This window comes from Sceloporus occidentalis, unplaced genomic scaffold, assembly GCF_023333645.1.
Source record: "Sceloporus occidentalis isolate IW3139 unplaced genomic scaffold, rSceOcc1.0.p SCAF_3, whole genome shotgun sequence".
NCBI lineage: Eukaryota > Metazoa > Chordata > Lepidosauria > Squamata > Phrynosomatidae > Sceloporus > Sceloporus occidentalis.
This window is the reverse complement of record NW_028316983.1, coordinates 106,356,149-106,374,450: the sequence shown is the minus strand read 5'-3', so window position 1 is coordinate 106,374,450 and position 18,302 is coordinate 106,356,149. Positions and strand designations below refer to the sequence as shown.

Sequence of the window (18,302 nt, the reverse complement as noted above, 5' to 3'; positions counted from 1 at the left end):
GAATTTTCCCAGCATTCCATTGTAATAACCCGGCCAAATTCTTGAGCCCATTTAGTCATACTATGTGTAACAGTTTCCCCCTCCAGTTCGTAAGCTAATAACAATTTATATATTTTGGCTATTTTGCCTTTATCCTGAGTCCAAATAATTTTATCAAAGTCATTATCATTAGTTTCAAATCCCTCATTGGACAGATCCTGTTTATATTTGGATTTTATTTGTAGATATCCAAACCAATGTATATTTATCCCTGCTTTCTCTAACTCAACCTTGGTCTTTATTTCTGTTTCCCCATTCTTATTAGTCCTTAATAAATCTTTATATCTAATCCATTTTTGCTTTTTATCCCATCTACTAAAAAAGGCTTCCTGCACAGAGACCCAGCCTGGTATTTTTTGGTAGAGCATTTTTCTCACCGAGTTCCAGATTTTTAATAAAGATTTTCGGATGGCATGGTTAACAAAATCATTATTTACCAATTGTTTTTTATACCAAAGGTACGCATGCCAGCCGAATCTAACATTACTAGCTTCTAAACACAACAGTCTGGAATTGCTTGCCTTTATCCAGTCTATCACCCATACAATTCCACATGCCCGATAGTACAACTTTAAATCAGGTACACCACAACCACCTTTTACAGCCTCCTTTTTCAAGACCCGATCATTAACTCTTGCACGTTTACCTTTCCATATGAATTTGTTTATTTCTTTCTGCCAATCCATGAGTATTGTCTCTTTTGTAATAATAGGTAAGTTTTGAAATAGAAACATGAACCTTGGTAATATGTTCATTTTTACGGTTGCTATTCTCCCAAGCCAGGAAATATCTAACTTGTCCCACCTCTGTAGGTCCTTTTTTATCTGAGTCCAAGTTTTTTTGTAATTATTCTCATATAATTCAATATTCTTATTTGTAACCCATATTCCTAGATATTTAGTTTTTTTAACCGACCTTATTCCTGATCTTCTTTCTAATTCTTTCTCCCTTTCTCCTCTCATGTTTTTTGTAATCATCATTGTCTTTTCTTTATTCATATTAATCCCAGATAAATATCCAAATTCTTTCAGCTCCTTCATAACAAAGTCTATACTTTTCAAAGGGTCCTCCATTATAATTACCATATCGTCGGCATAAGCGCGGATCTTGTATTCCTGATCTTTCTCCCGGGTTCCCCTAATTCTCTTATTCTCCCTAATTGCATTATTTAAAATTTCCAATATAGTTATGAAGAGCAAAGGGGACAGAGGACACCCCTGTCTGGTTCCTTTTTCTACTGATACCTGATCCGTTTTTTGTCCATTTACAATTATCTGTACCTTTTGTTGGGTGTATAGCTGTCTAATATTTGCTAAGCATGTTTCCCCCATTCCCATGTCTTCTAAAACATAAAACATAAATTTCCAACTTATACTATCAAAAGCCTTCTCAGCATCCACAAATAGCAAAGCCATTTCTTTTTCAATATGAGAGGCATAGTATTCTATGATGTTCAGAATTACCCTAGTATTGTATCTTAACTGCCTACCGGGCAGAAAGCCATTCTGATCATCCTTAATAATCTCGTTTAACACTTCCTTCATTCTCTTTGCTAATACCCCAGTAAAGATCTTATAGTCGATATTCAACAACGCTATCGGCCTGTAGTTGGACATAATTGTATTATCTTTTCCCTCCTTAGGTATAAGGGATATATTGGCCAAGGTCCATGAGTCGGGTACCCCTTCAGTCGGAATTTTATTAAAAACCTGCTGCAGCTCTTTTATGATCTCTTTTCCAAATATTTTGTAAAATAAGGGCGTATACCCATCTGGGCCGGGAGCCTTTCCAATTTTCAATGTATTTATTACATTAACTATTTCCTCTTCTTGTACCGGTTCTTCTAGTTTTCTAATTTGTTCCTTTGTAAATTTAATTGTATTTTTCTTAACCAAGTAGTCTTTCATTTTACTATCTATATTATCCTTTTTGCCATCTTCTTTAAAGAGGTTACTATAATATTCATAAAAAGCTTTTTGAATTTCTTCCTGTTTAGTCAATATTTTTTCTCCTATTTTTATTCTACTTATTCTTTTCTTATCCTTTTCTTTTTTCAGTTTATATGCAAGCCATCGGCCCGTTTTGTTACTACCTTCAAAATAATTTTTGGATGTGAGGGCGATCTGGCTGAGACATCTGTCACCCCATTGATCGCCAGGGTTGATTCGGCTGATCTGGCTGGCTAGGCGGGTGTCCCCTTCCTCCCTCACCGCTCCATGTGCGTCCCTCCCGAAGCTGCGCGCTCGGTGGAAGAGGACGACCGTACCGTTCTTCGGTCAAGGGTATACGATAGCTGCGCTCCCCTGCTAGAACCTCCAAACAAGCCCATCCCAGTTCTTGTGGATCCAGCGCTCATCTTCCACTCTGTTCTGCATTCACCTTTTGGCTAGAAGAAAGTAGGCTACATTAAATGTTCCTTATCACATCTCCCCTAAGGGAAAAAGAATCAACTACTCATCTCACCTCTTGGCTAATATTTCTCTACTAGTTTTCAATGAGGAAAATCTCTCTCTCTCTCTCTCTCTCTCTCTCTCTCTCTCTCTCTCTCTCTCTCTCTCTGTGTGTGTGTGTGTGTGTGTGTGTGTGTGTTTTACAGTTAACATTTAATACATAATGCTTAATTATACCACCAGAGGCTGTCCCTAGGTCTCAGGGTTTGACCTGGAAATGTCAAGGCCTGAGACAATCCTGAACAGGGTAACAGAATCATCTGTGTGTGTTACACACATGCATTTCTTTTGTCCTCCTGTTGTCTGCATTGTTCAAATGGGTTTCACAGGTTTCTGGAACTAGAAAATCTATAAACCAGTTAAACAGAGATGAGCAGGTGATAAGTATACCTACAAGGAAGGATAGCTCTTTGAATCCAGGTCTACATTAATAAACTATGTAACTGCTCATTCTTTGGGCATGAATGGGAATTGTAACTTGGCTACCATGTAACTTGAAGGAATTGTAACTTGCTTACCATGACTCAAATGACAATTTCCCTTTAATTACAGGGCAAACTTGGTGTTCCAGGATTGCCAGGATATCCAGGAAGACAAGGCCCAAAGGTAAACTCATTCTCTAGATGTACACTATTGGAAAACAGATTTGCTAAATGGGGCATTAAAAAGGTTTATTTTTAGTTGTGTGGAGTATCAGTTTTAAGCAAGTACTAAACATCCATATTCAGTTATTTTATATCTATAATGATGTCCACATGTTGCATAAATAATCCAGTTTGATAAAGTTCCTCCACCCTAATCATGCTCATGTTAATGCTGATGTGTTACCATCCATACAGTTATGATCCCCTGTTTTGAGTTCCTATATTGGGAAAGAGGCAGGATATAAGTAAATAAAACAAATCAAATAAATGATGGGATATGGTGTTTTCCCATTTTGAGTTATGGTGACTGTATAAATTGGGGTGGACAACCTTTGCAGGTCTAGGCCACAGTTCCACCACAGTATCCACTTGCAGCCACACCAAACTGGGTGGCCTCTTCCATTTTTGATATGAGGACTTATTATATGATTAAAGAGTTACTTTTGTGAAAGAGCTTGCAGTCCTACAGTGTGTAAAATCTGCACACTGTGTCTGGGAGATCTCACAAAAACACATTTATTCTGGTAAGAAAAAAATAGTTTTAAAAATTCTGGCCCAGAGGCACATCATGGGAGGTCTTATGCAGGCTTGAAGACCACATAAATGGCCTTGATAGTCCTCACTTTGTTCACCTTGATATAAATGGATAACAAACAGTGTGATGGTGGTAGTTAGTATTGTAAACATTGACTGTGTTTGCTCGTAAAAATCATTCATCCATAAGGTATTCAAACAACATGATAATGATTTCTGTATGTGGGCCAACACTTGTAAATTAATACCGGTACTATTTCTGTTCTGTTTTATAGTATGATGATTCATTGGGCCTCTTAATTGTTTGTAAGTTTGTATAAGTTACAAATCTGGAAAAGGAAAGCATAGGTTAAAAGGGGGGATCTCTATCCCTCTGAAGTGTTATCTGTATGCAAAGCAAATTGATTTCTGTAGGGATTAATCCCATTAGAACTATAAGAAAGAAAGAAAAGTGAGTGTAAAGTCCTGAGAATGATGAGTTTTTATGCTGGACCTTACCACACTACTACAGTTCTGATCTGTGCTCATGCCATCACAATTGGAAGTCATCCCCATGTATAAGGGTGAAAGATTTATACGATCTGAAGATAAGCCAAAGATGGAATACATACATGAAAAACCCCTAAACCAGAATACACAGTCTAAATTTTCTGTGCTGACATAGTAAGACATAGGTATGCAAAGTCAGGCCTATGGCCCGGACCCCTGGGGTAATTTAATTTTGTAAAAAGGCTTTTTTCTGGGTCTAAGGTATGTGTGTGTGTTAAAAGCATGGAAGATACTACCGCACACCTACTAAAGGGTATTGCAGGGGAAAGTGACAGAAATTTGGTCCTCTGTGTTTCCCTGGGGTAATAATGTACCCTCTTAGCCAACAACAATTTCCCATTCCTGCCATGAGCATACTATAACAGGAACCTAGAAGTTCAATCACAATATACTGTAATCCTGGGATAGAAGTGATAGACAGTCAGTTCAGATATTTATATTTACACCAGGTTAAATGCTCCAGGAGTGACTTCCAAAAGCATGATTTAATTGAACATTAGGCTTGGATCCTCTATGTATTTTTGAATTTGTCACTGTTCAGTTAACTCTGTAAGAATTTTGTTATTGATTTTGTTGCCCAAGTCTCCAGGACATTCTACATTAATTTTGTGGTAATGAATGGGAGGATCTGAAAGATAGTTTCATTTGAGTTTTAGACCTTGGTGAGTGGAAACCTTAACCATGGTTCATCCAGTGGGGGGGGGGGGGGGGAGGTTGCAGAAACATGCATTCAGACTTTTGATGAGCTAACTGCCATTAAAAGGAAGCCATTGTTCCATCTAGAATAGCACAGAAAATGTATGCCATTTCTCTAATCCTGCTCTTTTCCCATGATCATAATTGCTTGTCCTTTTCAAATAACCATGGAACTATCTGCTGGAATCTCCATCTTGAACCACTATCTGGTCTGATGCTTGTGTATGTGATATGTGTTCTAAATCATAGCATGAAAGTTACCATAGTCAGTGGCTTTTAAACTAAATTATTAGTTATTTTTGGAAAGTTTTAAATAAAAAGATAACATTAAGCCCTTTAAAAGCTCTAGAAGCCTGTGTTTATTATGGAACTTGTTTCATTTTCTGTGGGTGAACTTTTTGTCCTTTTTTAAGGAAGCAATCTGTATTAATGTGATATACTGTTACTGCTGTGGAAAATATTCATCAAGAATATTCATCTTCAGAAGTAGGTCTTTGATGCACCTGCCTTTTAACCTAAACGTCTGAGATTTCTGTATTCTTTTTTTGTCTGTCGTTGCTTCAAAACTCTCTGGCAATTTCTTAAGATCAAAGAGATCTTCCATTATTCAAAGTATGAACACAAACGACATACTTCAAAGAAAATCTGTGGCCTCCACCCCCCACCCCCTGGAAACAGAAGTGTCAGTGTGAATTTTATTAAGCTAAACCTTCATTATGTTAAAACATAAATTGGTCTGCGGGCATTGTTCATGGCTTAATGTTTTCTAGAGGTTTTAACATGTTGAAAACTCTTGAAATGTTTATGGCCGCTATAGGATATTGCAAGCTGCAGGTTCTGTGCTGTGATCTTGTGTATGGTTTTAACAGTTCTATGGTCTTTCTGTGTTGACTAGCAGCCATACCAGGTCCTTTTTAGTGTTACCTAGTGCAATTATTTGCTCCCACAGTAAAAGAGAAAATGTTAGCAATAGAAACAGAAGCAGACAGCCATTCCCTACATTCCTCTGGCTATTCTGCTGACCATACTAGCTATGCAAGAAGCTTTTGGGGCCAACAGAATGGGGCAGTCACTTTGTGAGCAGAAAGGATAGCAAATGTTCAGCTATTTAATTGATTATTCTAGTATTTTCAAGGTCAGAAATGGGAAGAGGTGGTTCTAGGATTTTCTGCTTGCTGTCCCAAAACATTATGCACCTTTCAATACTATGCACCTTGACCTGCAGCCTCAAGCAAAAAGAAAATGTCTTAGACTAACTTTGAACATTATAGTTAGACTGCATCAGTATCAATGTACCACTTTATCAGTGTTTTTGCATTTTGCTCTTCTAGTTTTTGACTTCATTTCCCCAAAGCTACAGCCAGTTCAGCTAGTGGCTAGTTATTCTTGGAATTGAAGTCAAAACATCTGGAGGATCAAAATGAAGAACCACTGACACATACAATACTCCCTCCTTTTTTCTTATTCTTGTAGGCCACTTTGTGGTTTGACACCCCTTATATTGCCTATCTTCCTCTAGAATCAGGAGTAAGGAACATATGATTTGTTGACTGCATGCACTGAGAACACAGTTTTAAAGACCTAACGACTGTTCGTGTGCCTGTTTTCACTTCACTTATCCACTGCAGTGGAAAAAATAGATGTTGGTGGTGGTTGTTTCAGCCCGAAAATAGACTGTAGAACTCCTGATATTTAGGATGAGAAGGAGCAAAGGCATTTCTGTAATCCTGCTCTTTTCCCATGATCATAATTGCTTGTCCTTTTCAAATAACATCTAGTATCTAACATCTAAGAGACAACAGACCTCCTCCCAAATATTTATTTGCTAGTGTCACAGGATTTTTAAGCATTCCTCAAAGAGATAGCTATGTTAGCCCACTTTGGTGTAAAAAAGTGCATGAAGGAATCTAGTAGGCTAATTAGTAAGGAGTTATTTCTAGGAAGCTTTTGTGAGTTCAGTCAACTCTGGCAGTTGCATGGAGTGGGGCCTCTCTGGACAAATGTATATGCAGTTGAAGTGGGCAAGTGTGAAAAACAGTGGAAATGCAAAACTTGTTTTAGTAGTCATGAGCATCAGTTTAACAATGGTTATAAAGAGTAGTTAAAAGGAAAAAGTGGGAGACATGTTTTGCCTACAGTCTCAGATAAGCAAGTAAACATTTGTATGTGTTTCTGCGGACTTGCCATCTATGGATTTAAGCATCTGTGGATAGCAAGCTCACATTGTCCCCAATGGTGGCATGTTCATGTGGCTCTGCTGCCATTAGGAACAGTCCCCTGTAGTGGTACATGCATGTGGTTGTGCCATCCTTAGAAACAACTGGATTTCACTTGAAGTCCCGTTTTCCTTAATGGCAGCACAACTATCTGCACGCACCACCATTGGAGGCAACAGGGCTTTAGCAGCCATGGCTTTTGGTATCCATGGAGGGGGGGCAGAACAGATCCCCTCATAGATACCAAGGTCACACTGTACTGTATAGTGGAGGAAAACCCTTACTTTACCAATACACAAGATAACTGGATTCCCCTATGCATATATTTGTCATTACTATTGGAAATAGTTTACTAGTGTGTGAAAAAAGGACTTTCCTCTCCTATTGTGCTATTGACCATTATTGTCAGTACTGCTTTACCAAAGAATGAGACATGCACTTTCATCTCATTCACACAGAGACAGATACACACACACACACACACACACACACACATATACCTATTTGTAAATGAACATGTATGCAGAACCTGTCTCCCACTTTTAAAATTTGGCTCTTTATTAATGTCTACTAGAAATTCACAGGTTATTCAGTATAGTTTTGCAAAGCCATAGAACTTATTTGCCTTCGATTTTTCTTCAATTTTATTTAAACAATTATTATTATAACAGTTATAAAACACCTTTGTTGCTCCAGGAAAAAATGAGTAATCATTGTGGTGTCTCTTAGGGAGCCTTTGGATGATATATCTAGCACTTACACACTGTGAGACCTAAGTAAATATATCCTATGATTTTAATCTCCAGTGTCTGGAAAGTAAATTGGATCTAGCATTTGGGCCTTTCCATTCACTGGTCTTCCCTATATCAAATCTGCACAATGACAAACTATGTCTATACTACAGAAAATCACAGTGAAAAAAATCAGAAACAGAGAAAAAGTAATGAGATTTCTAGTAATCATTACAGGAAATGCATAGCCAGGACTGGGATGGTTTACTGTGTACCACCTATAGCCTTGTGACAAGCAGAACCAGCCTTGGCATTTGGCAGTATAAGGCTGCTGCTTCAAGTGGAAGATGCTGAGATACAGGAGGAAGATGGTAAAGGTGGTGGCAGTTGGTGGCTCCAATTCAGTGAAGCTGTGAGTCCAGGTTTTACTTTGAAAATTAAAGTGCTATTTGACAATAGCTACTTTCAGCCTCTTCGGTACCTTCTTCAAGTGCAGAATAATACCAAGAACATATTATTTGTCACAATGACATAGAGTACACAGGAAGAAAGATTCACCGTTGGGCTTGCTTTTTGTAGTGGTGTTATTGTGTTATTTGTTTTAAAAGCACTTTTTTGGGGCACTGATTGCTCTCTGTTGTCCAGATTGTGAGGTTGGATGATGAAATATTTATGCTATCTATGGATTTGGTCTGTGGCTGTTTTTCCATGGATTGGCTGTACTGATGTGACTTAAGATTTAGATGTATGTATTAAAATTATACCACTGTTGATGTTTTTAATGCATTCCGGACTTGAAGAATTATGGTAAGCTACCAAGACACTAGCTGCAAATAATGATTTTCATATTGATTTCATGTTGTCCCATTAGATTAACATACAACATATTGCAATACACTTTGTAGAACATACATGTACCTTTGTCTCTGTGCATATGCTGTGCATGCATAAGGTCCTGAGTTCAATCCTTGCCATCTCCAGGTAAAGCTGTAAAATAGCCCTCACTGGAAACCCTGAAAGTTTCTACCAGTCAAAATAAATTGTATGGAGCTAGATGGAATAATCATCTGACTAAGTAGAAGGATCCTCCTTGTGTTTTTATGTTCTACCTTTCTTATAAAGCTGCCAATCTTAAATACTGCCACATGGTGCTGTAGTTGTCACATGGTCACTGATATTTCCCAGCTAACCATGTCTTTCCATGTACAGCCACTGATGCAGTAAAAATATTTTGCAATTGGATTGATAGTTAATAACTCCATAAAAACTGTGAACATGCCTGTTATAATATGCAGCAAATAAATTATATATGAGATGTTATCCAGGTACTTTTCAGTATAATCTCTATATTTATTTGTTTTTTTACAGGGCTCTACAGGATTCCCTGGATTCCCAGGTGCCAATGGAGAGAAAGGTGCAAGGGTATGATATATATTTTATATTTTGTTCGTGAATATGAAGAATACATTGCTAGTTGAATTCAAAAGATGGACAAGTTGGGCAGAAAGTTACTTCATAGTGATCTAAATCCAGCATGACTCTACAGACCTTCTTTTCTATATCCTCCTTCATGAAGCCATTAAAGCTGCCTGAAATTGAGGTCCTTTGGCTTTCCTAGTTTGATGTGGCAGGTTTGGGATTGCAGAAGGGGCTGCTGTGGGAAGGGGAAATCATCTCTCTGTCATTGCAGTACAGGAAAGAAGGGCTACACATTATTCCACATTTGTTTCATTGACAATAATTATCATCTCATATCCCACCACTTCCTGTTTGGACAACCCATATGGTTAGTACAGTGGCACATCTTTGGAAGTAACAATAGTGGTGATGTATTTGTGATGGTAAGTCCATGCTCCAGTGACCCAACGATGAATAGGTACCTGTGGACCAGTCTGTTCCTTAGTTGTAAAAAGAGTGAAGGAGACACATCTTTTCAGAGGGTGTGTGCTGAGCATAATTTCATGATGTAAACCAGCCTTTGAAAGCCAGTACAGAACTATTTCCAGTAAATCAGCAAGTAAACAACTGAGGAAGTAAAGAAGGGATCCTTGGGATCCTTTGTACTGGATAGGATGGTATCACCTTTTCTGTCAAGCATCTAGTGTGCATATTTGATAAGAAAATAGAGGAGGAAGAGGAGGAGGAGGAGGAGGAGGAGGAGGTTGTAGTTAACAGCTGCCAGTTCTTCCCATATCCTGTGAATCTTCAACAAAGCCAGCAGTTTATCCTCAAGGGGATTCCTCTTGAATCTTTTATACACTCTAATTTACCAGCACTCTTTTATTTAACACACACACAGAGTGTTCAGTTGAACAGGCAAAAATACAGCGAGTATGAAAAAAGATACATATTTAAATGGCTGTTAAAAGTCAAGATGGAACTGCTTTGTTTATATGGAGCTGGTGGGTGAAATATATAATGCAGAGTCTGCAAGCTCTAGAAGGTCACTGCATCAGTATCCATAAAGCTCAACTGGATGTGGCTGATCACTTGCAGGAGAAATAGGATGAAGTTATCAAAGGGGAAAAAAGATGACTTGAAAATTGTGCTTGATGGCAGCTTAGTGTGCCATTAAGTAAAACTGAAGTAATGTATATCATTACTTTGCCCTCCACTCCATTTTATTTAACTCAAAAGCAGGCCTACAGATTCACCACTTTCAGATATGAAATTAATATGAGGTAATTGTATTTTCAGCATCCTTGCAAGGTTCTTAACTGTGCTCATTTTCTCCAAGAATGGTTTTAGCTGAGTTGCATGCATGATTTAAAAAAACCCTGGAAGTGCAAAGTGATGTCCAGATCATCTATTCATTTAATGAAAACTCCTCATTCTTCAGAAAGAAAGACTCCCAAAGCATCTCACACAAGATCAACAAAAACAAGACAGTCCCTGACCGCAAGCTTCCAGTATTAAAAATTTAACACAAAAGGAAAAAAGAATTGAGGAGGGAAAAGAAAAACAAGTAATTAGCATTCTTCCCCTGCCACCATCAATTTAGAGAAGAAGCATAAAGCTTTTGCAGATAGACTGCAATCCGTCCCATAGGATTTGACTGGGCTCCACTGAAATAAACATACATCAAGCACCTTGGTAATACATATTGTACATACAGGTTGAGTCTTCCTTATCCAAAACTCCAAAATCTGACATTCTTCAAATTTCGGAGATTTGGAAATTCTCCAAAATTTTCCACATGGATTGTCCAGTGACATATTTGCTTTCTGATGGTTCAGTGTAAACAAACTTTGTTTCTTGCACAAATTAATTAAGAATGTTGTGTATAAGGTATATAAAAACATAAATGAGTTTTGGATTTAGACTTGGGACTCATGTCCAAGATAGAAATCATATCACTATGTATATGCAAATATTCCTAAATAAATAAATATCCAAAATCCAAAACATTTCTGGTCCCAAGCATTTCAGATAAGGACGATTCAACCTGTATATAGCCAGATGTGACTTACTGACACATGTGATCCTTCACCACTGTTCACACATTCTCAACTATAAACTGGCAAACTGCTCTTCTTGACTAACAGAGGTGATTACTTCCTATTTGCTTGAACAGAACATTTTTTGATCTTGAAGACAATTTAAAAGTGCCTCGCAAATGCCTTCTCTGTAGCATATCTGCATATTTGCTAGTAACAAGTAGCAGATTAGAATGGGAGGAAATGTGTGTGGGGGAACCTAAAGAGAGGTTGAGGGAAGCACAAGAAAACAAAGTGCTGCTCTATCCTTTCAGAGTTCAGAGGCAAAGGGTGAACCTTCAGAAAGACAGAAAGTTTGGAAAGACAAAGGGTGAACCTTCACTTTGCAAACAAGGACAATATATCCCTTCTGGGAGAGGATGGAAAGAAAGCTGAAATAATGTAGAATGTGGAATAACCAATCAGTCAGGAACATTTTGATTTATATTTGGGACAGTTGCCAGAAAAGCAAGAAACAGTCACTCCCCCCTATAGAACATTCCTGGAAACATGGCTGATATTGTAAAGTATGTCTATGTGCATTTTAGAAATATATATAGTGTTTTCGGAACATTTTTTTTCCTTTCTTTTATGGAACTTATCACAGATTACAAATTGTGTCTATTTCCGTGCTCATTCTAGGAGGGGCAAGTTGGGTCCAAAACACGCTAAGTTGTATTAAAGGCATTTGAAAGAAGAGATGGTTCATGAAGGGAGTGACATTGATCCCTTGTTTTTTCTCCCCCAAGTCAAGCTCATTTCTAGTCTTCCTGATCTGAGTGAGAGACAATAGTAGGGGGAGAGATAGCTAGATAGAGAGCTTGCAGGGAGATATTGGAAGGTAGTAGAAGGCTTCATCCTTTCCCATGTCTGTCTTCTGAAAATGCACGTTGCTCCCTCATTAGCATTATGAAACAACCGTGGCCTGAGAATTCTTAATGTTCTCCATATAATATGGAGAAAAGTGATAAATATTTGAATAAGCTGTTTATCAAAACTTGAATGCAAAGCAGGTAGTCAGATATGGCATATAGCTTTTGATCCTAGCAGGCTTCTGTGCTGCCCTTTTGAAGCAGCAAAATCTTCTCAAGGGGGGGGGGAAGCATGCACACACCAAATGCTATGATTAATTTGAGTGAACTTTCTTTTCCAGGGCTTGCATGGCAAACCAGGCCCAAGGGGACAACGAGGACCAACGGTATGTATTATGCATTTTCTCCATCACTCTGCTTAATGTTATCATATGCAATTCTGTATCAATTTCTAGCTGTGTAGTATTTGAAAAGGTGTCTATTTTTTAATGCTTGTAACACACAACAAATGCAATGAATGATGAGCATAACCATTTGCATATCTTCTGTCTCTCAACAGGGACCACGTGGATCAAGAGGTCCAAGAGGCCCAACTGGAAAACCTGGTCCAAAGGTAATTTGGCCAGAATCTGAGAATCAGTTTCACTGGCAATTTTACTGGTACTCTTCCTTCTGATGAAAACATACATTTAATCTTTAAATAAATTGATATTTTCCAGGGCACTGCTGGCAACGATGGACCGCCTGGCCCACCAGGTGAAAGGGTATGCAAATAGCAGTTTATATTTCATGTTGATCTTATGTTCATATCCCATCTAGTTTGTAAACCTTTCATACCCAGCCTTCTGTGGTTGTAATAGTAACTGCACAGAAGCAAGCATGGTGCAAAAACCAGGGATTCTTTTTTTCATTCAAACTAGAAATGTGTTTGCGTATAAGACTGGATGCTAGGATCCTAATAAAGACTGATCTTTACTGCTTCAGAGTAGTATAGCTGTGCATTTTAATTAGTTCATTTATTTGATTAACCTCCTCTTCAATTTTCCAGTTTATGAAACTTCATTTCATTTTGCATATGTTTAACTTAAAATGTAGGAGAGGTAACAAAACCTTAAAATGGGATTTTCTAGCTTATGGTTGGGGAAAGTGCACCCATGGCTGCATGCTACTCCTAGCCCCCATTTTGTAGCACCTAAAAAAAACCAAAAACTACAAAGCCCCCAATCCCACAAACCCACATCACATGGAGAAAAATAAGGTATTTTGGCACACTTAGGCTAGAACATACTGAAGGGGTGGAAAATTTGTCTCCTCCTCCCTCTCCCCATTACCACCACCATCACTGTGGTGGTGAATAGTATGACTGTGAATAGTATGGACTGTTGATGTACTGATCTATTAAAGTCTCAATCTGATGTACACATACCTAGATCTGTGATATACTGCACCCAATGGGACTGATGTCTCCATCAATATGCATAGGAGTTTAACTGCTCAGCTGTTAAATTTGCATATGAGACAACAGAATAGGGGGGGGGGAATACAGTGTTTTTAGAAGATGAACACCTGCACCACAGCAGGGAGGCATTGTCTTAGAAGAGAATTCCCTCTCCTTTCTCACAGGAAGAAGTCTTTCTTGCCATCTGTGATGTTTATACATTTTTCTTTAAAAAATATAAATCTGCTGTCTGAGTAAAAGGGCTCCTATTGATTCAATTTAAATATTGTAATTCATTAATTGAACTGATGAGTAGACTAGACATTATAGTTCTACAATGAAATGTAACAAATGTCCAATTAAACCATGGACAAATTAAGTGTCTTTTGCCACAACCACCAACATGGACTGTTATAATTGCCCCTGCAATGTCTGCATAATCACCTAGCAGCATTCAGGTTTCAACAGCTCTTGGAACTGCAGGTTTAGGATACTATGTAATGCTAAATGAAGTACTCGTTGTGGCTTATTGCACAGCTTTTATTATGTGACTTACCACTCCCAAACTGAAGTGTAATTCAGGCTGCATCCTGGTCCTGTCTCATGGCTTTTGTTGCCAAATCAGACATGCAAGTACAGCCCAGCTCCCTTAATGTGCATCAGTGGCCATTTTTAAAGTCAGGAGCTTTCCAGCTTTGAAAAATGGCAGCCAAAGCCCATTAAGAGACCCGGGCTGCTGCTGGGCTGTACTTGTATGGTGGATTTGGCAACAAAAGCCACACAATAGAACCAGGATGCAGCCTGAATTAGGCTTGAATTCGGGAGCGGTAAGTCGTGTTATACAGTGGTGCAATAAGCCATATTGTTTTACATATCCGTGGAATTAAAGTGAAACACTGTGCATAGCTCACATTGGCTACTCCCTCCACCCTGTATAACTATGAACGAAGTGTAGGGATGACCCAAAGATATCCACACCTAGTATGTGTTGACGATTCATGTTACAAGGACTAAAAACTTCTCAATGGACTCAACATATAACTTGATATTGTTGGAGACCATTGTTTGATCCAGCAGAACCTTCTGAGGAGTTAGTGGGACCAATTCTCCACCAATGAAGGATGGGAAGTCAGGTTCTGTGTGGATGCTGGAGCTGCAGTATCTACATGGAGATACTGGATCAGTTCACATGGTGGAATGAAAGTGAGAAAGTTGTTTCTCTGATAAGGAATGCCCAATTCGTTTAGGGCTTCATAGATTGGCAGCTACATTTCAAATCACACCAAACATATTCTGAAGTATCAATGCAGAGTTTGGATCATCTGTGACTTATGACCAAGAAGGTAGGTTGTCTCATTTCATGTGGTGTTAGTTACTACTGGGAATCACACAGGAGTTATATACAGTATATATATAAAAAGAGAGACTTTATTTAAACAAGTCTACAATCAATTTCCTAACTATGGCGCAGTACAGAGCACCAAAAAGAGGCACCTCTCTTTGCTCCGCAGGAGTGCCACAACAACCAAATTGCGTGGCGCTGCTGCACAGCAAAAAGCGCCCAGAAGCGGCTCCTTTTTGCGGCACCGCTGTGATACCACAAAGCGCCAGAGACAGTGCGGTGATGTTACAGCTGTGCTGCGCTGTTTGGACACTGTGCAGCTGTGACGTCATCGTTGCGCGTGCTGTCTGTATGGTGCTGCAGCATGCCCATGACGTGCTAGGGTTGTGGGGCGTGTGCATGCCCCGCCCTTGAGCAAAGGGCCCATCTGTACCAGGCCAAAGTCTCTCTGCTCATTCTCTCTACTGGCATGCTGAGTTACATCCTGTTCGCTGATCCCTAAACTTTTTGTCTTCTCAATAAGTTGTCTTAACCTTCCTATTTGGTTCTATATACATTTATATACATCTGTATCAAATGAAGATTCCAGAGGCTTATTGTGATAGAAGGAATTATTAACACAGAATAATGTGCTTGTGCACCCACACAGTCACTCGCTCCCAGTTCATTTGTTTTTAAATATTAAGGCAAATCACGTCTTACATAAATCAAGCTATCTTCTGTTAAGTATATCGTCATGCTTAACAGCCATTCAAGTTAGTGTTGTAAACTGTCGTCATGGAGGCAGCTCCCATTCATATCCTCCGAAGCTCCAAATTTGGCAGGAAAGGTCCCAATCCCAATTTTATAAGCTGTTTTAAAACATTTGTGTTTCTCTCATCCACCCACATTCCCTACTTCTCACAGGCTTAGTTCCACTGGCAAACTGAATTAATAGTTTGCACTTGACTCAGCAGGGGAAAGAGGAGATGACAGGTGGAATCTTGCCCTTCCCAACAGACCCAAGGAAAAGCTAAATGCTGCAGCATGTCTTAACCTATTCGTTATTCCGCATTAATAACCTTTTTCATCTTGACCACATTGTACTGTTGCTTAGCTACACATGTCCTCCTTTTCATCTGTGAAATGTTGGAAGATACACGCTTTTAATTTTTTACAACAGAAAAAGGCAGAAGATTGATGGTTTTCTTAATTTATTTATAAAATTCTGTTTGTTAATCATTCTAAGAAATATGTATTATTAGTGATTAACTGCACACATACACACAAATAAGAGAGAGAGGGGGGATGCTTTTCCCAAGAGATAATGCAGAATCATGTCAACAAACAATTTTATTAGTTCTCTGCATGAAAAAAAATGTTAGATGACTCTATGGTTCCTGTAACTGTTAATTTAAGATACTTTATGTTATTCAGTGAGAATAAATTTAGCAGTAGAACAATTATGTATTGATTTTTAAAGAAATCTTAAATAACTGCCCAATTAGTTTTTTTAAAAAATATTCTTGACTCACAGTTGCCTGTTGTTGAGCTTGAAGAGGCTTTATTTTTAAAGTGGAAGTAACCAATGCTCCAGTAAACACAGGCTATTATAAAATAAATGGTCCTTTGAAAGATTTATTATGAAATGGGCTGTGGTTTTCAAAGGCAGTATACAAGAAGCTAGACTTAATTATCCCGTTTTTGCAATATCATTGGTGTGGCAGGTATGGATTGTTTACCACAGCAACTGAAGAAATATATAGTAACTAATATGGGATATCCAACATGATACACAGAACTCCCACACTATATATTTATTTCATTCATATTTCACTTTACTCCCATAGAGGACCCAAAACAGTTTGTAAAGTATGTTAAAACAAATTTTTAAACCACTCTATAATGCATTTTAACAATATATATAGAGAGATATAATATAAAGAGCAATCTACTTAAAACATAAATTTCAGACAGCAAAAAAAGACTTTAAAACATATTAGTGCACATCCTCTTTCTATGTGATAAGATTATTAGAACTTGCTTCCATACCATTGATCAGTTTTATAAATGATTAGTTATCAAATAAAATAGCTGAATTGGTTTATATGTATGTAAGAGAAGTTATATGTTTTTTATTTTATGATTGGAAAACAATAAAGAATATTTATAAAACATATAACTTATTAAGAATAGCACATCCATTGCATTTCCTCAACCAGTTAAACACAGAAGGCTTGTTTAAAAAATAACACATTTGCCTGCTGGTGAAAAAAAGATCAGAGAATGGGCCAAGTGAGCTTCCCTCCCAGCTCACTTGTATAGTGAATCTATTATAGTTGTTATTGTTATATTTATTTGAATCTCACTTTCTGCCTAAAATTGGAGCTCATTAATAAATGGTGCAAATTGCAAGAAAACGGGGTTAGATTAATTATTTTAGCTAAAGTGAATTGTTAGTCACAGCTAGAATGTACTCATTGGATTAATAAAAATTACATAATTATAGATTTACCATGTTCCTGTTGATTCAGCCAGTCTTCTCTAAGTAAGACTAGTGGTTGAATTTAGGCTCCCTCATTCTCCCTTTCCTGCCCTTTCCCTCATTGGCCTGTGCCATGAAGCTCTAATATTTCTTTAAAATAATAAACTGGAAGTTGAGAGGAAGGTGGTGAAAAGTACAACAATTATGGGGGGAACTAGTGGATGTAAAAAGAGCAAATGATGAGATTGAATGTAGTTGGAGGGCAATAAAAATGAAGTATGAAAGGAGGAGAGGAAAAAGAATGTCAAGATGGACAAAGTAAAGAAATGAGAATATAAGACCCATGCTGGATCAGATCAAAGACCTATCTGGTCCAGAATTCTGTTCATACGCTGGCCAACTATTTTCTTTAGGAAGCCCACAGGTAGACCATTAGTGCAATACCACTCTCTCTATTGTGCTCCATAACCTCTGTTCCCACCCTCTGTTCTCATGATGGCTAATACATAGCCATCATAACTAGAGCTAGCAATAGCTCTTTCCTCTAGGAACCATTATTGTTTAAAGAAATGGTGCTTGATATGAACAAGAATTTGATGAAAAGGGCGCCACAACTTATTTGCTTCATCTTTGAATGAAACAAATTACGATGCCTCTTTTGAAGAAGCAATTGACTAGTGTGACTGATCTTGCAAATGAAAAACAAAACAAAATAAACAAAATAATAAATTGTAAAAGTCCAAGAATGAAATGGTTATATAAATGAAAAGGAAAGTGACACACAATTGTTAAATAGTCAGCATGAAAAATAGTTTGGCCTTTGAAAGAGCCATGAACAGACAGGCTGTGAAGCAGACCGGTTAATGATAAGAATCACACAAATTTAATCCCGAGTATATGACACTTATCAG

The 18,302-nt window shown here is 38.0% G+C and overlaps 1 protein-coding gene across 1 annotated transcript in view; it reads left to right on the top strand.

Annotated features, from left to right (window-relative positions):
- Nucleotides 1-18,302, top strand: part of LOC149316541 (collagen alpha-1(XI) chain) — a 325,693-nt gene that overhangs the window by 186,837 nt on the left and 120,554 nt on the right. The window contains exons 32-36 of the mRNA XM_089515788.1: nt 3,042-3,095; nt 9,228-9,281; nt 12,489-12,533; nt 12,707-12,760; nt 12,867-12,911. Coding sequence (XP_089371914.1) covers nt 3,042-3,095; nt 9,228-9,281; nt 12,489-12,533; nt 12,707-12,760; nt 12,867-12,911 — 252 coding nt within the window. The remainder of the gene's footprint in view (nt 1-3,041; nt 3,096-9,227; nt 9,282-12,488; nt 12,534-12,706; nt 12,761-12,866; nt 12,912-18,302) is intronic.